The sequence below is a fragment of the Anas platyrhynchos genome, chromosome 13, assembly GCF_047663525.1.
Source record: "Anas platyrhynchos isolate ZD024472 breed Pekin duck chromosome 13, IASCAAS_PekinDuck_T2T, whole genome shotgun sequence".
NCBI classification, from domain to species: domain Eukaryota; kingdom Metazoa; phylum Chordata; class Aves; order Anseriformes; family Anatidae; genus Anas; species Anas platyrhynchos.
The window spans coordinates 14,025,877-14,044,225 of NC_092599.1; the positions used below are offsets into that span (position 1 = coordinate 14,025,877).

At 46.6% G+C, this 18,349-nt stretch overlaps 1 protein-coding gene across 11 annotated transcripts in view; it reads left to right on the forward strand.

The window, feature by feature from the left end:
- The first annotated feature begins 463 nt into the window (after positions 1 to 463).
- Positions 464 to 18,349, forward strand: part of LOC101795985 (6-phosphofructo-2-kinase/fructose-2,6-bisphosphatase 4) — a 48,677-nt gene continuing 30,791 nt past the window's right edge. For 3 of the 11 annotated variants that reach the window (XR_011812609.1, XM_072044515.1, XM_072044514.1), the window contains exon 1: positions 14,324 to 14,563. Coding sequence is in view for 9 of the 11 variants with exons in the window: in XM_072044515.1 (XP_071900616.1) it covers positions 14,339 to 14,563 (225 nt within the window). In the remaining 2 variants the exon portion in view is untranslated. Of the gene's footprint in view, positions 623 to 2,750; positions 2,770 to 10,180; positions 10,226 to 10,391; positions 10,432 to 14,323; positions 14,564 to 18,349 lie in introns of those variants that run through there. The other 8 variants (XM_072044520.1, XM_072044519.1, XM_072044522.1 and 5 more) reach the window with 8 other exon arrangements.

Below are 18,349 nucleotides of genomic sequence, written 5' to 3' on the forward strand. Positions count from 1 at the left end.
AAAAACAACCTTTCTTTCACATGACTTCACCTCTGTGAGTGATTAACGTCCAAGAAGCTGCATTTTGGTAACTGAAGCTTTACACCTCTGGTGATTCCCAGGCAGAGCCAGGACGGTTGCAGCGTTTTGGGTACCTGCGTTGGCCTGGAACCAGCCCAGGCAGCACTTTTGGAGGCAGCCAGGCAGGAGGACGAAGGAGTTACTAAAACCCATCCTACCCCGGGGATAACTAACACATCACGTGGAGTTTAAGCAAAAATACCAACAAACTCCCTTCCCTGCGTCAACCCTTTCGATCTTACGGTGAAACCCTCCTACTCCCCCCCCCCCCCCCGCCGGGCTGCTGCCCCTCGAGCTCCTTGCCGGGCTCGGAGCCCCCCGACCCCGGGTCCCTTGGGGGCTCTGCGCCCTCCCCGCTCCCGCACCTGCCCCTTTCCTCCGCGGCGGGGGCGGGCGGCGGAGGGGAAGGGGGGGGGGGGGGGGGCGCTGCCCGGGGCCGCTCCCGTTCGGCCCCGGCCCGGTCCCGCCCCCGCTCCGCGCCCAGCCGGGGGCAGCTCCGCAGGAGCGGAGGCAGCGGCGCCGATGTGGGGCCGCCACTGCCCGCAGGGCCGGCAGCGCAGAGGTAGGACCCGGGGGCGTTGGGGACCCACGAGGGTTTTTTTATTATTATTTTTTTTTTTTTTGGGGGGGGGGGGGAGAGGAGATCGCTACGACCCCGGGTCAGCGGGGGGGAGGTGGGATCCGGCCCTTTCTGGGGTCCCCACTGGTTATTTAGGGGGGATCCGGGCTGCCCCGCTCCCCCCCCCGGGCTCTGCCGCAGCCTGGGGCAGGAGGGGGAGCCGGGGCAGCACCGGCTGGGGCTGAAAGCCCCGCTCGTTCCCGGTGAAACCTCCCCAGGTGTCCGCCAGCAACGGGGCGGCAGCAGCAGGAGCCAAACGGGAGCGATCCCGAGTGGGGTCACTCGGGGGGAGCCGGGGGGGGGGGGAGCGAGCGCGGGGCTCCCCGCGAGGCTGGCAGTAAGTTTGCTTCATGTGGCCTTACTCAGCTGCGAGGCACTCCCATAATTATGGCTGCAATTAAAAGCAACAGCATCCATTTGCATCAGGTCCCGGTCATTTGGAGCCGTCATCTAATGAGGGTGTTCGTGGAGGGATCGCTATGCAGGATGAGGGCACCGCGCGGGGAGCTTTTTGGGGAGGGTTTGGGTTTGAGAGCTTTGGCGAGGTCACTTGGAGGGAGGGTCTGCTTGGACTGAGCGAAACAGGACATTTTGTTAGGAAAAAGCACGGAGTTTTACAAACATAGCCCAGCAGCAGGGTGTTGTTGGATTAAGCGAAGTGCTTTTAGCAGTTTTATGGTGGTTTTTTAGTCATCCATCTAATTAAAAAAAGAAAATCAGCTTGGTTACAGCAGTGTGTTTCTCAACTGGATTGCATCAATGTTCCTTCTGCTCTTCTGAATCACGGATTTGGTCAGTGCAGCCTGTGCCTGGTGTCTCGCTGCCGGCGGAGCGCCGTGGCTACAGCCCAGGGTGCTCGCTGAGGCTGTGGGGTTTCTGTAGGGCTCGAGCTGTGTACAGCGCTCTGTCCCAGCTGTTTTTCTCTACATTGGACTTTAAACACTGGAAAGCGTGATCAGAAGGGTTTCTGCTTTTTTTTTTTTTTTTTTTTTTCTGAAGGGAAAGACTTGGTGGGGTACTCTCACCTTCTTGCTCCATGTGTTATTTTTGGTTATGGCTTTGCGTACAGAATATTGGGTAGGCTTGTTGTTTCCATGCCCTGCGTGGGGCAGGTCCATGGAAAAGTTCACAAGGCAAATGTTGCAGAAATGACAAAAACTCTCAACGTGCAGTGGAGGAAGCAGCAGCCACAGATATGGGAAGTGCTGTGTTCCTTGCGTCTGCTCTGGTTTTTCCCAGAAGCCTTTTTTTTGTCCCATTTTGGGTCAAATAATTGTCTGCTAACCTTCTGTCACAAGCAGTGCTTGATTTGTGTTCTCTGAGAGCGTAAGAGGTCCAGCGATTAAATCCTACAAGAGGGTAAAAGGGAATAAAGAAGTCTGAAGTCGCTCATCCGTCTCATCGGGCTCTCTAGCAGCTGAAATTAAGTAAGCTAAGTGGATTCCTGGTTTTACTCAATTTTTATTAGGCGCACAAAGTGGGGACATGGAAAGGAGCCACACGCACTGGTATTTGCAGAGGCCGGGGGGTTATTTTGGTGTGATTTGGTTGCACGGAGAGGAAGTTTCTGGTGTAGTGCTGGCCTGGCTCACCCCAAGAGACCGCGTTGGCTCGGGCTGGCTAATAACCAGGCTTGTTCTTGGGTGCCTGCCAAACCCTGGCCCTAAATATTGTAATCACACGCTAATTATGAATACTGATCCCCAGACGTATTTAATGTGCTGCCAGGTGAAGTGCTAACCTTGGAGTTGCTGAGTGTGGCAGCGTGGTTTGGGTAAATTCACTCCGACCTGGTGGGTCTGTGAGCTCGTGTTGTCGCGATGAGAAGCAATGTTTCTGGTTTTGCATGGAGTATGTTGTGTTACCCGTGTGGTTTGAAGTGCCCTTGAGGTTCTGCTGTGCCCAAAAACCTCACTCTCATTTGAGAGGCTGGTGAAGGGGGGGCTCTTCGGGACGCTGGCATCCGTAATATTTGAGGAGCTGAATCTGTGCGCTGTGATGAGCCTGAAATCTTTCAGTGAGCAACTTCTGTGGTAGGGCCTGAATGCACACGAGTCTCCTAATTGCACTGACTTTTCTCCACGTGATGGGTAAGAGGGCTGTTTTGTAATGTTTTATTAATAAAATTGGATGTATTTGTCATGAGTGTACTTGTGGATAAAATGTGCTGGTTGCAGCTTTAAATCTGTGCGTGTGGGTATAATTTCAGCACGACTGGTCACTTAGATATCTGAAATGACTGCATGGCATTAGTTTTCAGATGATTCAGGACGTTACTATCTTGTTTACAGGCCATGAAGCCCTTAATTCCCCTTGTCACTAGATAGTGGACCACCAAACTTCTTCCCAACCTTATTCTTTTTTCCGATGTGCATTTTCTCCTCTCTCTGCGTAGTGTCAAGCCTCTTTCTTCTCCATGGGCTCGGGGCTGGCTGTGTTGTGTGTTGTGCCCCAGCACGGCGATCGCTGGGCTGCCAGGGCTCGGGGGCTCTCAGCTTGCTGCGGGGTTGGCGTGAAGCCGCGTGGTGACAGTGGCACGTCACTTGGATGCGCCGTTCCTGCCCCGCTCAGATGGGCTGTGGTGGGGCACCTTTTGAAATGGGTTCCCACTTGGGTGGTTGCTCCATCTGCAGTAAGTTTTGTGAGCTGGATTTGTCTGTACTGAAACTGCCAAGGCTTGGTTTGATCCCGCATGTGTTTAGGTGCATAAGCAGGAAAGTTTCCGTAAACAGCAAGAAATCCTCACTGCTGGGTGATGTACCCAGTTTGCCATGGGTAGTCTATGTCAAATGATGCAAGGGACAAAATATTTGTAGTGATTTATTTAGTTAAAAGCTTCCATATGGCTATGCACACCTCTTTTGACATTAATTAAAAATTTGAGTTGTTTTAATGCATCTGAGATTGTTTTTGACAATTACTGCTGCCACAACAATATTTGGATTTAAGGCTGCCTTTTTCTTCCTCTTACGTTTTCTCTTTTGATCATATATCCCTGGAGACCTGATCGATGTTGTCAGTTAATAACAAGCAACATTTGTCATTCATGGGAACCCGATGGATATTCTTCAGCTTGGAGCTCTGCAACATCTACCTTCTGCGCTGAGGAGGGAGAAAGACAGAAGAGCTTTGTAGTTTTTCTATTATCAGTGTGAAACTGGTTTCCCCAAAACAATGGGGGGATTTCAGGGGTTCATTACCTCTTGCAATTAAAAAAAACTTAGGTGGCTTGCAAGAGGCAGGCTGGTAGGGATGAAGGAGGAGTGGAACAAGCACCAAGGCAGCCCTCGTGGTGGAGGAAAGCAGCTCTCCTGTTAGTCAAAGTCATTCCTTATTTTTTGTAGGAGATTGATCTAGCTGTGTTTTTTCTTTTTCTTCTCTCCCTCTCTTTCATTTTATTTTTTCTCTGAGAAATGCTCCACTAGGGGGTTAGGGTATGGAAACTTAAAATTCAAGCAGTTCTGGAAGAGGTATCTCCCATGGATATAGGTCTTGTGGCTGTAACTGTTTGTTCTTCCCCAGGTTTGGGTCAGGTCTGAGGACCTGGGCTCATCCAGTGCCAGTCTCATGTCTGATGGGGAAGGCTGAAGTGCAGGCAGGGCAGCTCTTCTCTTTTGGTAGCCAGTTTTCACTAAAATGTAGGAGATTTTAATGTTTTTGAGACCTCTCTCCTGTGTCCAAAAAGGTTCAAATCGGTTAATGACCCAGCTGTGTGATTCCTGAAGGCACAGGGCTTGAGCAAGCGAGCCTGAACAGCTGGTGTTTCATGGGAGGTGGAGGGTACATGCGTTTGCATTTGATCTGTTTTGGTTTTGCTCCACCATCATATCCCCTTTAAATAGCTGAATACTAACATGAAGTGAATTATATGAAGCCTATCCCCACTCACATACTGGAGGGAGGCTGTTTGTGCTGGGAGATGAAAGTCTTCTAACAACATTAATATTCAGGATTGTGTTTGGGCACCCAAACCTCCTGGTTTCCTTTTCCTCTAGCAAACCCCTCTGCTTTACCTCGCAGGGAACTTTGCCCCCCCCCCCCCCCCCCCCCCAGTTCCTCGAGTGTTATTTTGTCTTTTTTGTCTCTTTCAGGAACTACTTTTCAGGCTGTGGCTAATGCTATTCAACAAAATAATGTGGGTGCTCCTAACCTGAAGCATCTGTCACTTGCTTGTCAGGTTGCTACCGCTGCTGCTGCGCGTGCTATTTGCTTTCAACTTATATTAAAATTTAATTATTTTGATGTGTATTTACATACTGTGGTGCCAGTCTCTCCCGTATGCTGGAGTATGGCCTTCTTCACTCTGCAGTCATTCATTATGATTTATTTTCTCTACAGAGGCTGGTGCTGAAACAAAGCTCTTTTTAGAAATATAAAGAGAATTGTGGGATTTTGTTTTTAAACACAAACAAAAATGGTTTCTTTGCTAATATTTTGATGGCAACTGTTGTTTGGCAAATGTTTCCCCTTTGCAGCAGTTTTTATTTGTAATATTTCTGTTGTTTAGCCTGCCTGCACTTCACAAATTAGATTATTTTGGCTGTTGTAATTTTATTATCCCTATTAAGCTTCCTCATCTACGTATTGATCCTGTTAGTCTCAGGAAGCTGATAAGCCATCTAGCTGTACTTGCAAAACACACAGAAAATGAGAAATCTGCCCTGGAGGCTATGAAGACACAGATTTGCTTGTGATTAGGATCGTGGTATGTCTGTCTGGTGATTTGTCGCCTCCAGTGCTAGGTTTTAGGCTATATGACAGCATTGCAGCTTGCTAAATTGAGGTGAATTTAGCTTTTATTATAAACTGCTGAGAAGCTTTGCTCTAGCTCTCTTGTATTTTCATTTGGATGAATACGCTCCCTTTCCGCAGAGCTCAAGAACATTTCCAGAGGCAGCTGGCGTCATGTATGCTGCGAGGTTTCTTTTTTTTGCTCCTTGTGTCAGTGTCAGTTTTCCATGCTGCCTTTCCAGGGGGATTTATTCCTCATTTTCAAAAACCCGCCTTCCAATCTCTGCTGCCTACAGCATGCACATGAAACCGGGAGTAACTGTAGGGGTGGGTGCAGGACTTCAGGCCCAGCTGCTGCCCCGTTAACTTTTTTGCTTCCACCACCATGGGCTTTTCCATTAGTGACCCGCTTACCCAAACAGCAATATATGCTGAATGCTATACTCTGTTGGAACTGTACTCACCTCTTTTTTTGTTTGTTCTAGCTCTTGGACAAGTCCTGTCCTTCTAACAACATGAGATTGTACAACCTCCAACTCAATGTCTGCTCTGAGTCCACTTTAGATGCTTTCATACTGGTCTCTGCCAATTCACACCTTATGGATGGAACCAGAATGTTCAAAGAGCCATGTTTTTTTCCTCGTTCTCCCTGACCTCTCTGCATAATCACTGCTTCTTCTAACATCTCGTTGCTTTTGCTTTTATGATACTCTTTCCACCCCCCAGCCCATGCTTCCTCCTCCTCCTCCTCCTCCTCCCACAACATGACCTTGCTTTGCTCTTGTCTACCCGTGCCCTATTTCAGGCGTTCACATGGCTTCAACTTCTATTATGTGCTGATGACTCACAGATGCACTCTATACCTCTGACGGTTTGCTTCATCCAGACCTGCATCTGTCTTTCTGCTGGTGTTTTTCTCTTTGATTTCTCCATCAGTAGTAACTCGATATTTCAAACTCAAATCCCCTTCCCATGCTTCACGAGTTCCCTTTCTTTCTTGTCTTTTAAAACGCTGCCATCTGATGGGTAGCTTCATCCTGAAGCCTTTTTGGTTGTTTTTATTCCTTTGGCGTACGTCATGTGCTTAAATCCAATACAAATTCTGCATGTTCTTTATTGTCAATGTATTTCTCCTTTTCCAGCTCACCATATAACTTTTCTTTCCCAATGCATTTAGTTAGTCTTTTCAGCTGTTTTTATTTTAAATGGCTGTCCTGAGAAATTCTACTGCTGAAGTCAGTCAATAGCGTTTGGTTTTAAAGATAGCATTAAGTTTCTTTCTTAGAAGTCATCTGCCCTTGCCCTGCTGTGTTTTACATTTAGCAGCACAGCTTTAGCTGTTGTAAACAAGTGGCGTTCATTGTGTCCTAGCTGAATGAAAGATATGTATACAAAGGATATGTATACATCATAAATGCTAAAATACCTAATACGAAACTAGCTGTAAGTGAGCATAATTCATAAACCTTTCAGTATAGAGAAGGGTTCTCTCTTTTATTTAAAGTTGCTGATCCTTCCCTCGTGCTCCTTTTAACTATACTCTTACTCATAACAGCAAACCCAAATGCTAGGAATTGGGAAGATTTTTCTTTCATGTTTGTGTGTCCGCAAAGGAATAGAGAGGTTCAAGGTAACAGGTACATTTTCAGACCACTTTGTAGACTTGTTCTCATGTAGCCTCAAGAGGCACAAAGACAAACATGCTAGTGAATGCAAGCATGTGTTTGTGTTTTCTTGTTCAAATATTTCAAGCTTCTCTAGCTTTGGCTGTCCTGGGTTGCATCACAGATTCCAGGTAACTGATACAGCTGGGGGAAGTGGCCTTGCTGCTGTATCACCCTACCAAGGAAGAGGAAAATGTTTCAGGGTACACCCACCAGCCGTCCAGAGATTGTGCAATGCTGTACGTGCTGTTGCTGTAGTAACAACATCGGAAACTACCAGTACAATGTGTAGGAACGACTTTCCATGGCAGGTTTACCTCTTGGAAACTCTATATTTCCAGCTGCCCTCTAGACCTGTGAATGCAAATGGGCAATTTGTGCAAACACCACGGGTTTTAATGTCCTTTTTCTGCTCTTCTTAGGAGCAGCCACCCCCTCATGTAAATAGTTTGAAGTTGCTGGTGTACAGTAAGCTACAAAGGGTTTCTTAAAACTGGGTTGCACTCAGCATGAATAATGGATGCCTTCTTTCCTTTATCTTGCATCATAACAGGAAGATTTAAAACATTGCTTTAATGTTGTGATGATGGAAATGGTTTTAAGACATATCTGGGAGCGTCACTTGAAGGTCTAGCCTAATTTTTCAGGGAACTCATTTCAGCATGCTCTGAGTTGAAGGTGGGAGGTGGCTGCTTGGATGGGAGGTGTAATGGATTAGTGATCTAGCCTTCCTTGCAGGAAAACCACGATGGCCAATCAACATGTTTTTTTTCCAGGTATGAATGTAATGGAATGTAAAAAATATCTAAATTAACATGTTTATACATTCAGAAATAATAAAACTACTCTGAAAGGCTATGCTTTCAAGAGTGGTTCCCATGAAGATAACGAGGATCAGAGTGTTGGTATAGCAAGGTGTATTTTGCTGTTGTTGCTGACGTCAGTAACGTGCATGTGAATATCCCTGGACTCTCATGCGGTTCCCGTGTTGGTGACATGACCTTCTGCTGATAACACATCTACTCCAAGTTATCTTGATTGCCTGATAGGTTTTATGTGCATACAGCACAATGCATGCGTTCAGTAGAAAGCTATTCAAGGCTTTATTGATACAATTCGTGAAATAAAAACCCTTATATAGCAAGTGCTTGCTTCTTGATCGCTAGGTTGTTATGCTTTTGAAAGCACATAACCATGCTGGAATCAAGCCACACATAAACAGCGCTGTAAGGGATACATCATTGTTTTGCATGCACAATGAATATCTATTATGATGTTTCAGCAGATGATAAAGGAAATATAATGAATGCAAATTAGTGTGGGAATTAGTCCTCTCTCCAGCCAAGAAGTGTGGCTGAGGCTCCCGAGTGCCTAAGCCCTGTAAGATCTTCCCCTGTGTCAGATCTGTTAGAATAGGTATGAACTCGTTTTCTCACTGATGTACTTTATACCAATGTCTTCTGTTTAGATGATTTTTTGTTTTTCTTATGTATGCTAAGGAATATTATTTTATTTCAGCTTAAGGAATCTAGTGTGCATATTTATACAGCTTTGTCAGTATGGGATTTAGGATGTTGTTTAAATCTAATCCCCAGTTAGCACTGAAGAGATGTCTTGCTCCTAGTAGTAGCTCACTCTCATGTAGAGTGTGGTGACTTTTTTTTTTTTCCCTGAATCTCATTAATAGCTTGAACTGTAGCCAGGAAGTCCAATAATAAAATAAACACTCATAAAAATAACATCAATAGGTGTGTGTTGTTGAAGCCAGATTATTTTAAGTCCTGAATCCTTAAGGCTACGTTTGTCTTTGAGGTAGCAGGTCCACTTCAAAAGAACTAAATTTTTTTTCCCTTTAGGCAGTGATATGAAATAGGACATGGAGTGAATGGTACCAGTAATGAACTTTTTTCTTCTCAAAAGAAATGGAGTAAGTGCTAGGCCTGTGTATCAAAATATCTGGTCCTCTTGATTACAGTTGATTTGGAATCAGGTGCTAAACGGAAAGACAAATGGAGATGGTATGGGGAACCTGCTGAACCCGTAATGTGGGATGCTTGACATTTTTTCAGGACTTAGTGGGCTATTTCTCATTTTTGTTGGTTTGACTCCTGTGATATTAGGCTGAATAGGAAAACAAAATGGATGGTACTTTTGGTTGTGGAGAAAACCATTGGCAATCTTGAGGAGATGGGAAATCTTCATTTAAGATGGTGACGTATTGGAAAGTTGTGAGAAACTGACCTTAGAAGGCATGAATCAATGTATGTCATTTTGCTATGATGGTATTACAGCTCTCTTCCCCATTTGCTCACTGTGCTTGCTAAGCTCCCTTTGGGGGAACTCATCCTGTTCTCTGTGGGAGACTGTGTGAGAAGTTCCTTAACTCATGAGGAATCATGAGTTAAATGATGCATGGTTCCGAAGGCAGGATGATGGTTCTGAAGGCATCGTCTTTGTCATCATCCAGGAACTCACAAACAGCCCAGGAGGAAGAGAGCTACCTTTTTGGCTCCTTTCACAGCAAGGTCGGGTTAGTTCTTGCCTTACGAAGGTGACAACATAGCTACGCAGCTTGTTAAAGGCATCTCTTCCACTGAGAGAAAAACCTGCTGGGCCTGATCCGTACTTCAGGAAACTTCAGGAATATAGGAATTGCCCAGGGGAGGGAACAGTGTGTTCCCAGCTGAGGCACTGATGTAATAAGCTGTCATCAAGAGGGCCAAGCATCCCATCTGCTCTATGGTAGTTTTGGTCATTATAGCTGAAACTCAGTGCAGGTGCAAGCTTGGATGCTGTCATTACCCTCGAGCGGCAGCTTTTCACCATGTATCAGCACCACAGCTAGTGCTTGGTCAAAATGAAAGCAGCACTGTTGCTTATAAGGTGTGCGGGGAGAAATCTCTCCCGTTCCACCCAAAATCTAGTTCTGAAATGCTGGAGTGTTCCTTGTGAACCAAAAGTGTGAAGCATAGCTGTGTGTTTGGTCACCATCTCTTTTAATTGGCTCGCAGTGTTGCAACTGCCTTGTATATTAGATAGCTGTTGCTGGCTGTCCTCAGGTTGTTTAGCTGAATTAGTTTATGTGATCCTCTAATTCTCCTTCCAGCTGCACAGATCTGACCAATGAAGGACCACTGCAAGCCTGCTAAAGGTAGATGTGACATCATTTCTTTTATTAAAATAGAAAATCAGTTATAACTTGGGTAGGAATTATCCTGTGGGCTTCATACAAATACCGTGACTCAAGCACAGCAGGCTGCCAGTTAGCTGGGTATGTCCACCCGGCCTGCGTGGAAGCAGGGAGTGTTGGTGGGACGCTGGACAAGTGAGAGATGTGTGTGTCTGAAGACTGTGCTGGTGCGTGCCTGTGTTTCTGAAATAATGTTCATGTAAATTTTGTATTCTTTGCAAATTCTGTATTCTTCTGTGCCTCCTTAGATTGTTTTAAAATAAGCTTGTGTTGTGTGGCTGAAGTCTTTTAGAGTTGTAAGCTGCAGACATGTACAGCCCTATATACAACTTTTTAAAAGGGGAATAAGGACTCTTAGCTCTTCTCTTTCCTCTCACCATTGCAATATGTAGACAATGAAGATGCCTATTTGAAGGTGGGATCATTCATGCTAATTCCTACCTGCTTCTTTCAGCTGGCAGAGCAGCCTGCTGCTTGCAATAGGGAACGCTTGGATTTAGGCTTCTGCTAGCTGTGTACTGCCAGTTGTGTGCGTAGAGGTTGGATGCTGTTGGTTTCCTCAAAGTGCTGAGTAAATAACCGATAGTGCAGGGTAAAAAGCATACCTGATGACATTGTGGGAAGAGAAATTCTTTAGAGAAATGTGTTAGGTTAATGAAGAAATATTGTTTGTTAGTGTTTAATATATACAAAAAAAAAAAAAAAAGGATTTTCTTTTGTGTTTGGTTAAGGGGAAAAAAAAAAAATCAGGATGAGACTTTTCTTCCTGATAACCCTTCTGCAGCCTTTAACTCTCCGTCGGGAGCTGAGCCCCCGGAGCTGGCAGCCTTTAACACCAGCCCGGCCCCCGGGCAGGGCGCAGCCGGGCGGTGTCGGGGTGCCGCCTGCCGGCCGCCCACGGAGCTCGGCCCCGGGCTGGGGCGAGAGAAGGGCTTCCCCGAGGAGAGGGGAGGCCGGGCCCGCAGCTGACCGTTGTGGTGCCAAAAGGTCTGGGAGTTTTAGGGTAGTGTCCTCCTTGTAGGCATGCCGGTGATCCCGGTAGCATAACGCCCGGTGGATCCCTACGTGCTGTCGGCTCGCGGTGTCTTGGAGAGCACGGCCAGCATCCCAGGGCTTGTTTAAACAAGGGCGATAAGAGGGGAGCGAAAACGGAAAGCCTGTGTTTTACCATCTCTTTATCTCGGAGGCGTTCCCGTGTGTATTTCAGGAACTTCCCCGAAGAAGGCAGTTCTCGTTTTGCTGTGAGTGGGAACAGGATATTGTCACGGCGCTCCCAGCTCTGCTCAGACTCAGCTGAAACATTGCACATGCCTCATCTCCAGGGCTTGGCTCAGCGTGCTGACTTCTTTGTAAATACCCTGTTTCTGTACAGCGTTTCTTTTGACCTCTGGCTGGCGGCGTGTTCTTTAAGCGTTTTACAAATATATTTTCCAGTAGCAGAATCTTCTGCTCTGCAGAAAGGTTTGTGAACTGGTTTTTCATGACCTGTATCTGTTGAGCTTGGCGTAGCGAGGGTGTGGACACCTGGAGGACTGGAAAGTCTTCTTTTCTCACTGCAAGCAGTGAGCTGGTGCTGCCAGAGAAATGGTGGAAAGACAGAAGCCATAGATGTTGGGTGGTTTATGGGTGTCTTACAGGCTGTCAGGCTACAAAGTGACATCTTGAGCAGGGAAAAGAGACCCATGAAAGTAAGCTGCAGATATAGTGGAACTCTATTGTATTGTTAAAATATGATCCCACTTATTTACAGATAGAAGGTAGGGTTTCTGTACAATCAGGCAGGAGCCTTGTTGCAGTCTCCTCTTTTCTCTTCCCTTGTCTCAGAGAAATAATTACCACTTGCTGTATGCATGAAGCCATAAGACATTCCTGTCTTGTCAGCCAGTTGTTTGAAAACAGTAAGTAAAGCTTGGATAGTTTGCTCAAGCGTGCTCTATTTCTATGCAGCAGTTCCTTTCCAATGCTGCCTTTCTCTGTGGCATTTTCTCTCTTCAGAGAGGTGTTTTTGCAGGTAAGATTTCAGCTCAACGTGGCCCTGAGAGCAGAAGCTTTGCGTAAAACCCTTCTAAAGAGCAGAGGCTTATTTGTGGTTTCCCTGTACCGAAGCCAGGTCTCCAACAGTTCACCTGCGGAAACCAACTTTGTTTCTCCAGCCTTTCTATTAGGACAGGGGTTGATGACAAGGTGATTGTGTAGAAGCTGATCTACATCACTTATCTGGAGTCTACTTGAGCAATGTTTGTTTTGTCTTTGTCTAGGAATTCAACAAGTGCCCTTGAAAACCATGTTCTGAAAGAAGACCTCAGGAGTGGCACAATATTTCTGTATTCACTTTGTCTTTCTTCTCAGTAGCCCATGACCATAACCATGAGGTTGTAACAGCTGGACAAATCCTTATTTAAGTTTTGCACAGGTGCCACAGCCTTAAATCTGCCAGAGCAAGTTTGTGTGTGGTATGCCTGATGTTTGGGGCATGATTTAGAAATTTAGAAATTTGGTAATTCACCCTGCATGCCTTTGAGGAATGCTGTTCTTGTATTAACAACATCAGGTCAGTGCTTTTAGGTGTGAGGTAGGTCTGAGTGGAGTTCGGTTCTTGTGTGATTTGCAGAAAGGAGAAACCAACTTCATTCGTAGAGGCTGGAGGGAGATGGCACCTTGCTGTTTTCTACTTAATGAATGCACGACAGGCCTGAGAAGTGCCTTTCCATTGCTGGCATGAATCTCCTTTTTCTCTTAATACTTTGTTAAATTAATTGTGGACTTGCTGTCTTTACTGGAAGAACTGGTAAGAAAGCTGGAGCATCCCTGTGGCATTGCCCTGATCAGAAGGTTGAGGCAGACACATCGGGGCTGATGCTGGACTCGACCCTTCAGCTGGCTGCAACGCGACGTCAACACACAGGCGATGGAGCAATGGATTTGACCTGGAACACAGATTAAGCTGCTCCTGCTCACGGGCGCTTTTGATATCTTTTGGAAGTAAATACATGCTTAACAGAAAAAAAAGACGGAAGCCTTCAAATGTTCATAAAGTCCTTCCTCTCTCTGCTCCCTGTTTTCTGACCCTTATAACGTAAATCCTGTAACCCCTCTGCCCCCCTACGTCAGCTATCGAGTCAAAACAAAATCAAGAAAGAATTGCTAACATAAAAACATAGCGCAGGCCCCAAGGGTTGAAAACTGTAATCAATCTGGAAGAGAAGGAAATGAACTTTGTGAAGAGGGAAGGGCAGGTCAAGCACACATGGGTTTGGAAGAACAGCATCAATTTTCCTGTGAGCGTCTTACCCAGTGTCTCCGGGGACAGATTTTTTTGTTGTTTAAAAAGCTACCTTTTGGCTTGCGGTCGAGTAGAAAAACAGAAAATGATCCTTAGATGCTCGGACTGACTAGTATTTAAATATATGTATTCACACAGACATACTGAGTCATGTTTATACATGTATATGTGCTAATGTCAAAGTGTCTGAGTACCCGATAGGCAATGAAAATGCATGTTGTGTTTGACCACTGTAAGCTAAGTGCCCTGAGAATCTGTGTGTAAAATACGAAGATGGAGGTGTGTGTAAGAGTGAAATATTCACCTCTGTAATGACTTTGCTTAGTCTGGGTGAGGCTAATCCAGCAAGTCCACCAGTGAACATAGGTGTGGGGTTTCTCGGAGCTATAAAGCTGGTAATGTTGATGTGAAACAGGGCAGCTGTATGCTGCATTTAAGCCACACCACAAGACGTTAGGAACTTGCTGTTTCCTTACGATTTTCTGCACCAGTATTTATTTAGCCTTCCTTGTGACAGAAAGTGTAACTGAACAAATGCATTAGTCAGTGCCTGACTTTCTAAACCAACGTTTAGCTGACCGGCTGTGGGTTTCTGTGAAGCCCTAACACTCCTTTTGGAAGCTTTGTGTGGAAGTGTTGTTTTGGGGGTTGACTGTGCTGGCTGCCGAGAGCACACTCAGAGGACTGTCCCCTGTGGGAAGAACCCCACATCCACATCCTTCTGTGAGGGGCGCCTGGTCCCAACCGAGCTGCCCCGTGCGGCCCGCTGGCAGGCAGGTGGCGCCGCCGCCATGACGGGGCCTCGCTGCCCGCCCTCACGGCGGGGGCTCGAGGCTGTGAGGGGCGGGTCGGGCCGGGCCGTGCCGGGGGGGCGGCGCCGCCGGGAGCCGGGAGGCGACCGAGGATGGCGGCGGCGGCGGCGTCGCCGTCGCGGGAGCTCACGCAGAACCCGCTGCAGAAGACGTGGGAGCCCTACGACAACGGGCTGCCGGCGGGGCACAGCGCCCAGCGCGGCGGTGAGCGGGGCGGGCACCGAGCCCCCGAGCCGGGGTGGTGATGGGGGTGGTGGGTGGGGGGCTGCTGGAAGGGGCATCGCGTGGGGCGTTTCTTGTGATCGCTGCGGTTCCGCGTTCGGTAGATGCTTCCAGAAGAAGGGCCTGAACATATTCCTGTGTTGTTTCTTAAAGCCGCTGCTTTATCGGCCATCTGGCGCGGGAGTTAATGGCTCCTCGTATTGCGGGGCTCGCAGGGGTTGGGCTGTGGCGTTTGTTAGCGAGCTGCCTGGCAGCGTGTGTTGTGTTTTCATACTTCTTTAACTCTTATTTAGGTCTCGCAGAGGTTTCGTTCCCCCCTCCAGGTCCAGGTTGCGGCGGCCCTGCAGACAAAAGGGGCTTTGTGGCGAGCTGTGCGCGGTTGTCACGCAGGACGCGCTGTGGGCTCCGCCGCCGTGGCAGGCGGCCACGGGCTTCTCCTTCCTTGCGTTGCTTTTCAACCTGTGCTTAAAAAAGGACAAAAAATAAATAGCCTAAACCGTCTGGATTTCTGCTGGGTAAGCAGGCTGGTGTTTCGGTGTGAAACATTGCTCCAGCATCTGCAGAATAGCAGGCACTAACAGGAGAATGCCGCAGTAAGGAAAGGTTCGGGAAGTGTGTGTGGTTGCTGTTGCAAGCAGGCGAAGGAGAACGCCTCATTTTGGCTGTAACACGGCAGCTCTTCTCCAAACAAAACAGCATTTGTCACGGCTTTGATGCAAACACTGTGCTTTACCAATACGTGAATAAAAATAAAAGAACCAAGTCCGAAATCGCGCATTGGTCACGTGCAGCCTGGTGACATATGGAGTCTTCCTGATGGAATTATGTAGTTTCTCTCGACTAAGAAATCAGATTTTTAAAATTTATTTCCCAAGTCTTTTTATTTTTGTAGACTTTCAGTAATCTTTGGATGCCCATGACCCATTATAATTGAGAAGCCTTTTAGCTAGGAAGCCAGGTTTGGAGATTTTTTTAATCCTGCTTGTATTTGCTCTCGCAGTGTACCTCCAGTACGTCTCCAGCCATTTGTGCTAGCCACTAAGTTCAGGCAGCCTAGAGAGGGCAGGGCTTGCTCTTCTGTGATAAAAGCCATCTCCCTTGCATCAGCCTGCTGAGAACACGCTGTAGTTTTTCCTTTGTCCATGTCCTTTATCCCCCATGTCTACATAGGACGTGTCGCCTCGTGCTCCGATGAGCATCGTGACCCACAGGCCCTGTGGCCAAGCTGTGGGACTCAGCACTGCCCTGATGGGGCGATGCCTTGGCAGTGCTGGGTTGACCAGTTCCAGCCCTCTGCTGTTGCCTGTACCCGGGTTAGGATTATTGCTCAGAAACGGTGAGCTCAAGTCTAGAGTAGTTTGCTGGTCCTCAGCTTCCTGGAGGGTGCGGTGAAGCTGGTTGCTCTGACATCTCCTTTTCTTGGCTAAGCAAGATGAACTCCTCAAGTGTCTTTTTGGTTGAGTTTTTAGTTCATCGTACTGCTGATGACATTGACCTGCACCGCCTGTTAGTTTTCATTGTTCTAGAAGGTGGCTGAGCAGAATTGTGCATGGTTCCAGGGGAGGACACAGCAGATCTGTGTTCAAAGGGGTTTACCTACTCTAAGTGCTTTTTCTGGGTTTTTCTAAGAAGTTTAACAGCTGAAATTATCAGAGGAAGAAGAAACCTGGTTAGGTGTGTCTGGGTTGTAGCTGTTGCAGGTCTTTGAAGCACTGGTTCTTTTAGTCTGTGCATCAGACAGTCAGATCATCAGTCTTTGAGGAAGATCAAGGAGTTCTGACTGCACGTACCCTACCCAGCAGACTGCGCTTTTACAGCTGCTAAGATGATGAAAATAGAGATAATTATTCTAAAGGACCTACCAAAGTAAGACGCGGGCAGTAGAGATGTTCATTTCTACTGATAGCTTCCACTCATCTTCTTGTGGTCTGTTAAAGGTTTTGTCTCTAAATGGGTTGCACTGGAGCTACTCTTGGCATTGGCCGTTGGACTTCTACAAGCTCAATGAATGGGCTTCAAGCACAGGAATTAAACATAAATAGCAAAGTATGGTACAGCGAAAGCTGTTCTGAGAGACCAGCAGAGGATGTTTACAGAGTGGCAGATAAACGTTGAGCTTCCTATGGTTAAAGATTATTCCCCCCCAGCTGCGGTTAACAGCTCTGTTTTCCCAGAGCTGGAATTTGGTCGTTCTAAAGAGTTTTATTTGCTGTTCCTACAGCAGCGTGGATGTACATCAGGTCCAAAAAGAAATGAGGAGTATCAAATTAAGGTCATCTTTGCTCTAGAGAACTCTGCCCTGTGAGCTGACACTGCTTTTACGTATCGGTAGTCCCAGCCCTAGGAACTGAAGATCGAGAAAGTGAATGAGGTCAGGATGTACACCAGGGCGATCACTGGTGGCGTCAAAGCTGTAGGAAGCAAATGTTAGCCCAGAGCAAGTGAGTGGCAGAGCTGCTGCGAGCAGATGGTGGCACAAGGCTGGCCGCCAGAGGACAAGTATGAATCCCTCGTACCAAAGTGCCGTTCGAAACCAGTGGCTTGGAAAAAGGAGAGGGGAGAAATAGAAGAGGATGGACTCCTTCAGGTATAGGAGAGGGAGGAAGAGCGCCAAATAGGGAACTTTTCACTGCAACATGCAAAGAAGGATGACAAACTGTTGGTATTGACCAACAGGAAAAGAAAAATAATTAGTTGAGTTGGATAAATGATATGGGAAAACGTGTGAGCCTAGTGTGATTTGGAAGAGTGGTTGTGTTGGCATATAGTTAAAGGCATTTGTGTGTGAGCCTCTAAATCATACAGGAGCAGGCTGTGCATTGAAGGCCATTGCAACAGCAGGAATCATTCAGTAAAATTCACATGGCTAACTAGAGCAGCCTCATACAAAAAAACTACCTCACTGTAAATATTAACAAATATGGGGAAAAAAAGTCTCATTTTAGGTGAAAAGGGATTGTTGATAATATGGTAGGTAGTGGATGAACTTGAAACTAATCAACTCTGTTTTCACGTGATGATGCAAACTTGGAGGGCTATTGAAATTCCGCGCAGCTGATCTAGGGCATACGGTGTCCCAGCTCAGATTCAAAACCTTCTTCAGTATCTTGCATTATTTCACAATAAGAGTCTTAAGAGGCAAGAAACGAGTATGTAGTTTATTTTTTCCTTGACTGTTCAGTGTATAACATTAGAAGGAAAGGCAGTTGTAATTTTACACTGAGATGCAGCCTGCTGTGTTGTTCAGTGTATATTTTTAATTTTTTTAGCTGAGGTGATGACTTTGCTTAAATTTTGATATTTGGTTTTAATGTGCTTTGTCACTTGGCCATTTCCCTTCACTGATTGCTGTTGTGTGTTCTTCACAAGGTTCTTTACTGAGAGGGTGGTCGTGTGCTGGAACAGGCTCCCCAGGGACGTAGTCATGACACCGAGCTTGTCACGGTTTAAGGAGCATTTGGACTGTGCTCTTAGTCATATGGTCTAAATTTTTGGGTAGCCTGTGTGGAGCCAGGAGTTGGACTAGATAATGATCCTTGTGGGTCCCTTCCAACTGGAGATATTCCATGATTCTGTGATTCTGTGTGTGTGTGCTTGTTGTGTCCCCTCAATCAAAAAATACATTTCTTTTGGATGCTGCCGTTTGTAAGCTTGCAACCTTATGTGCAAACATATTTTAAAGAAAAAAAAAATGAATAAAGCAGTAGAGCATCTTCCTTATGTGACAGCATACAGCCCTTGAAGTTTTGTTTTGCTGTTCTGACTGTG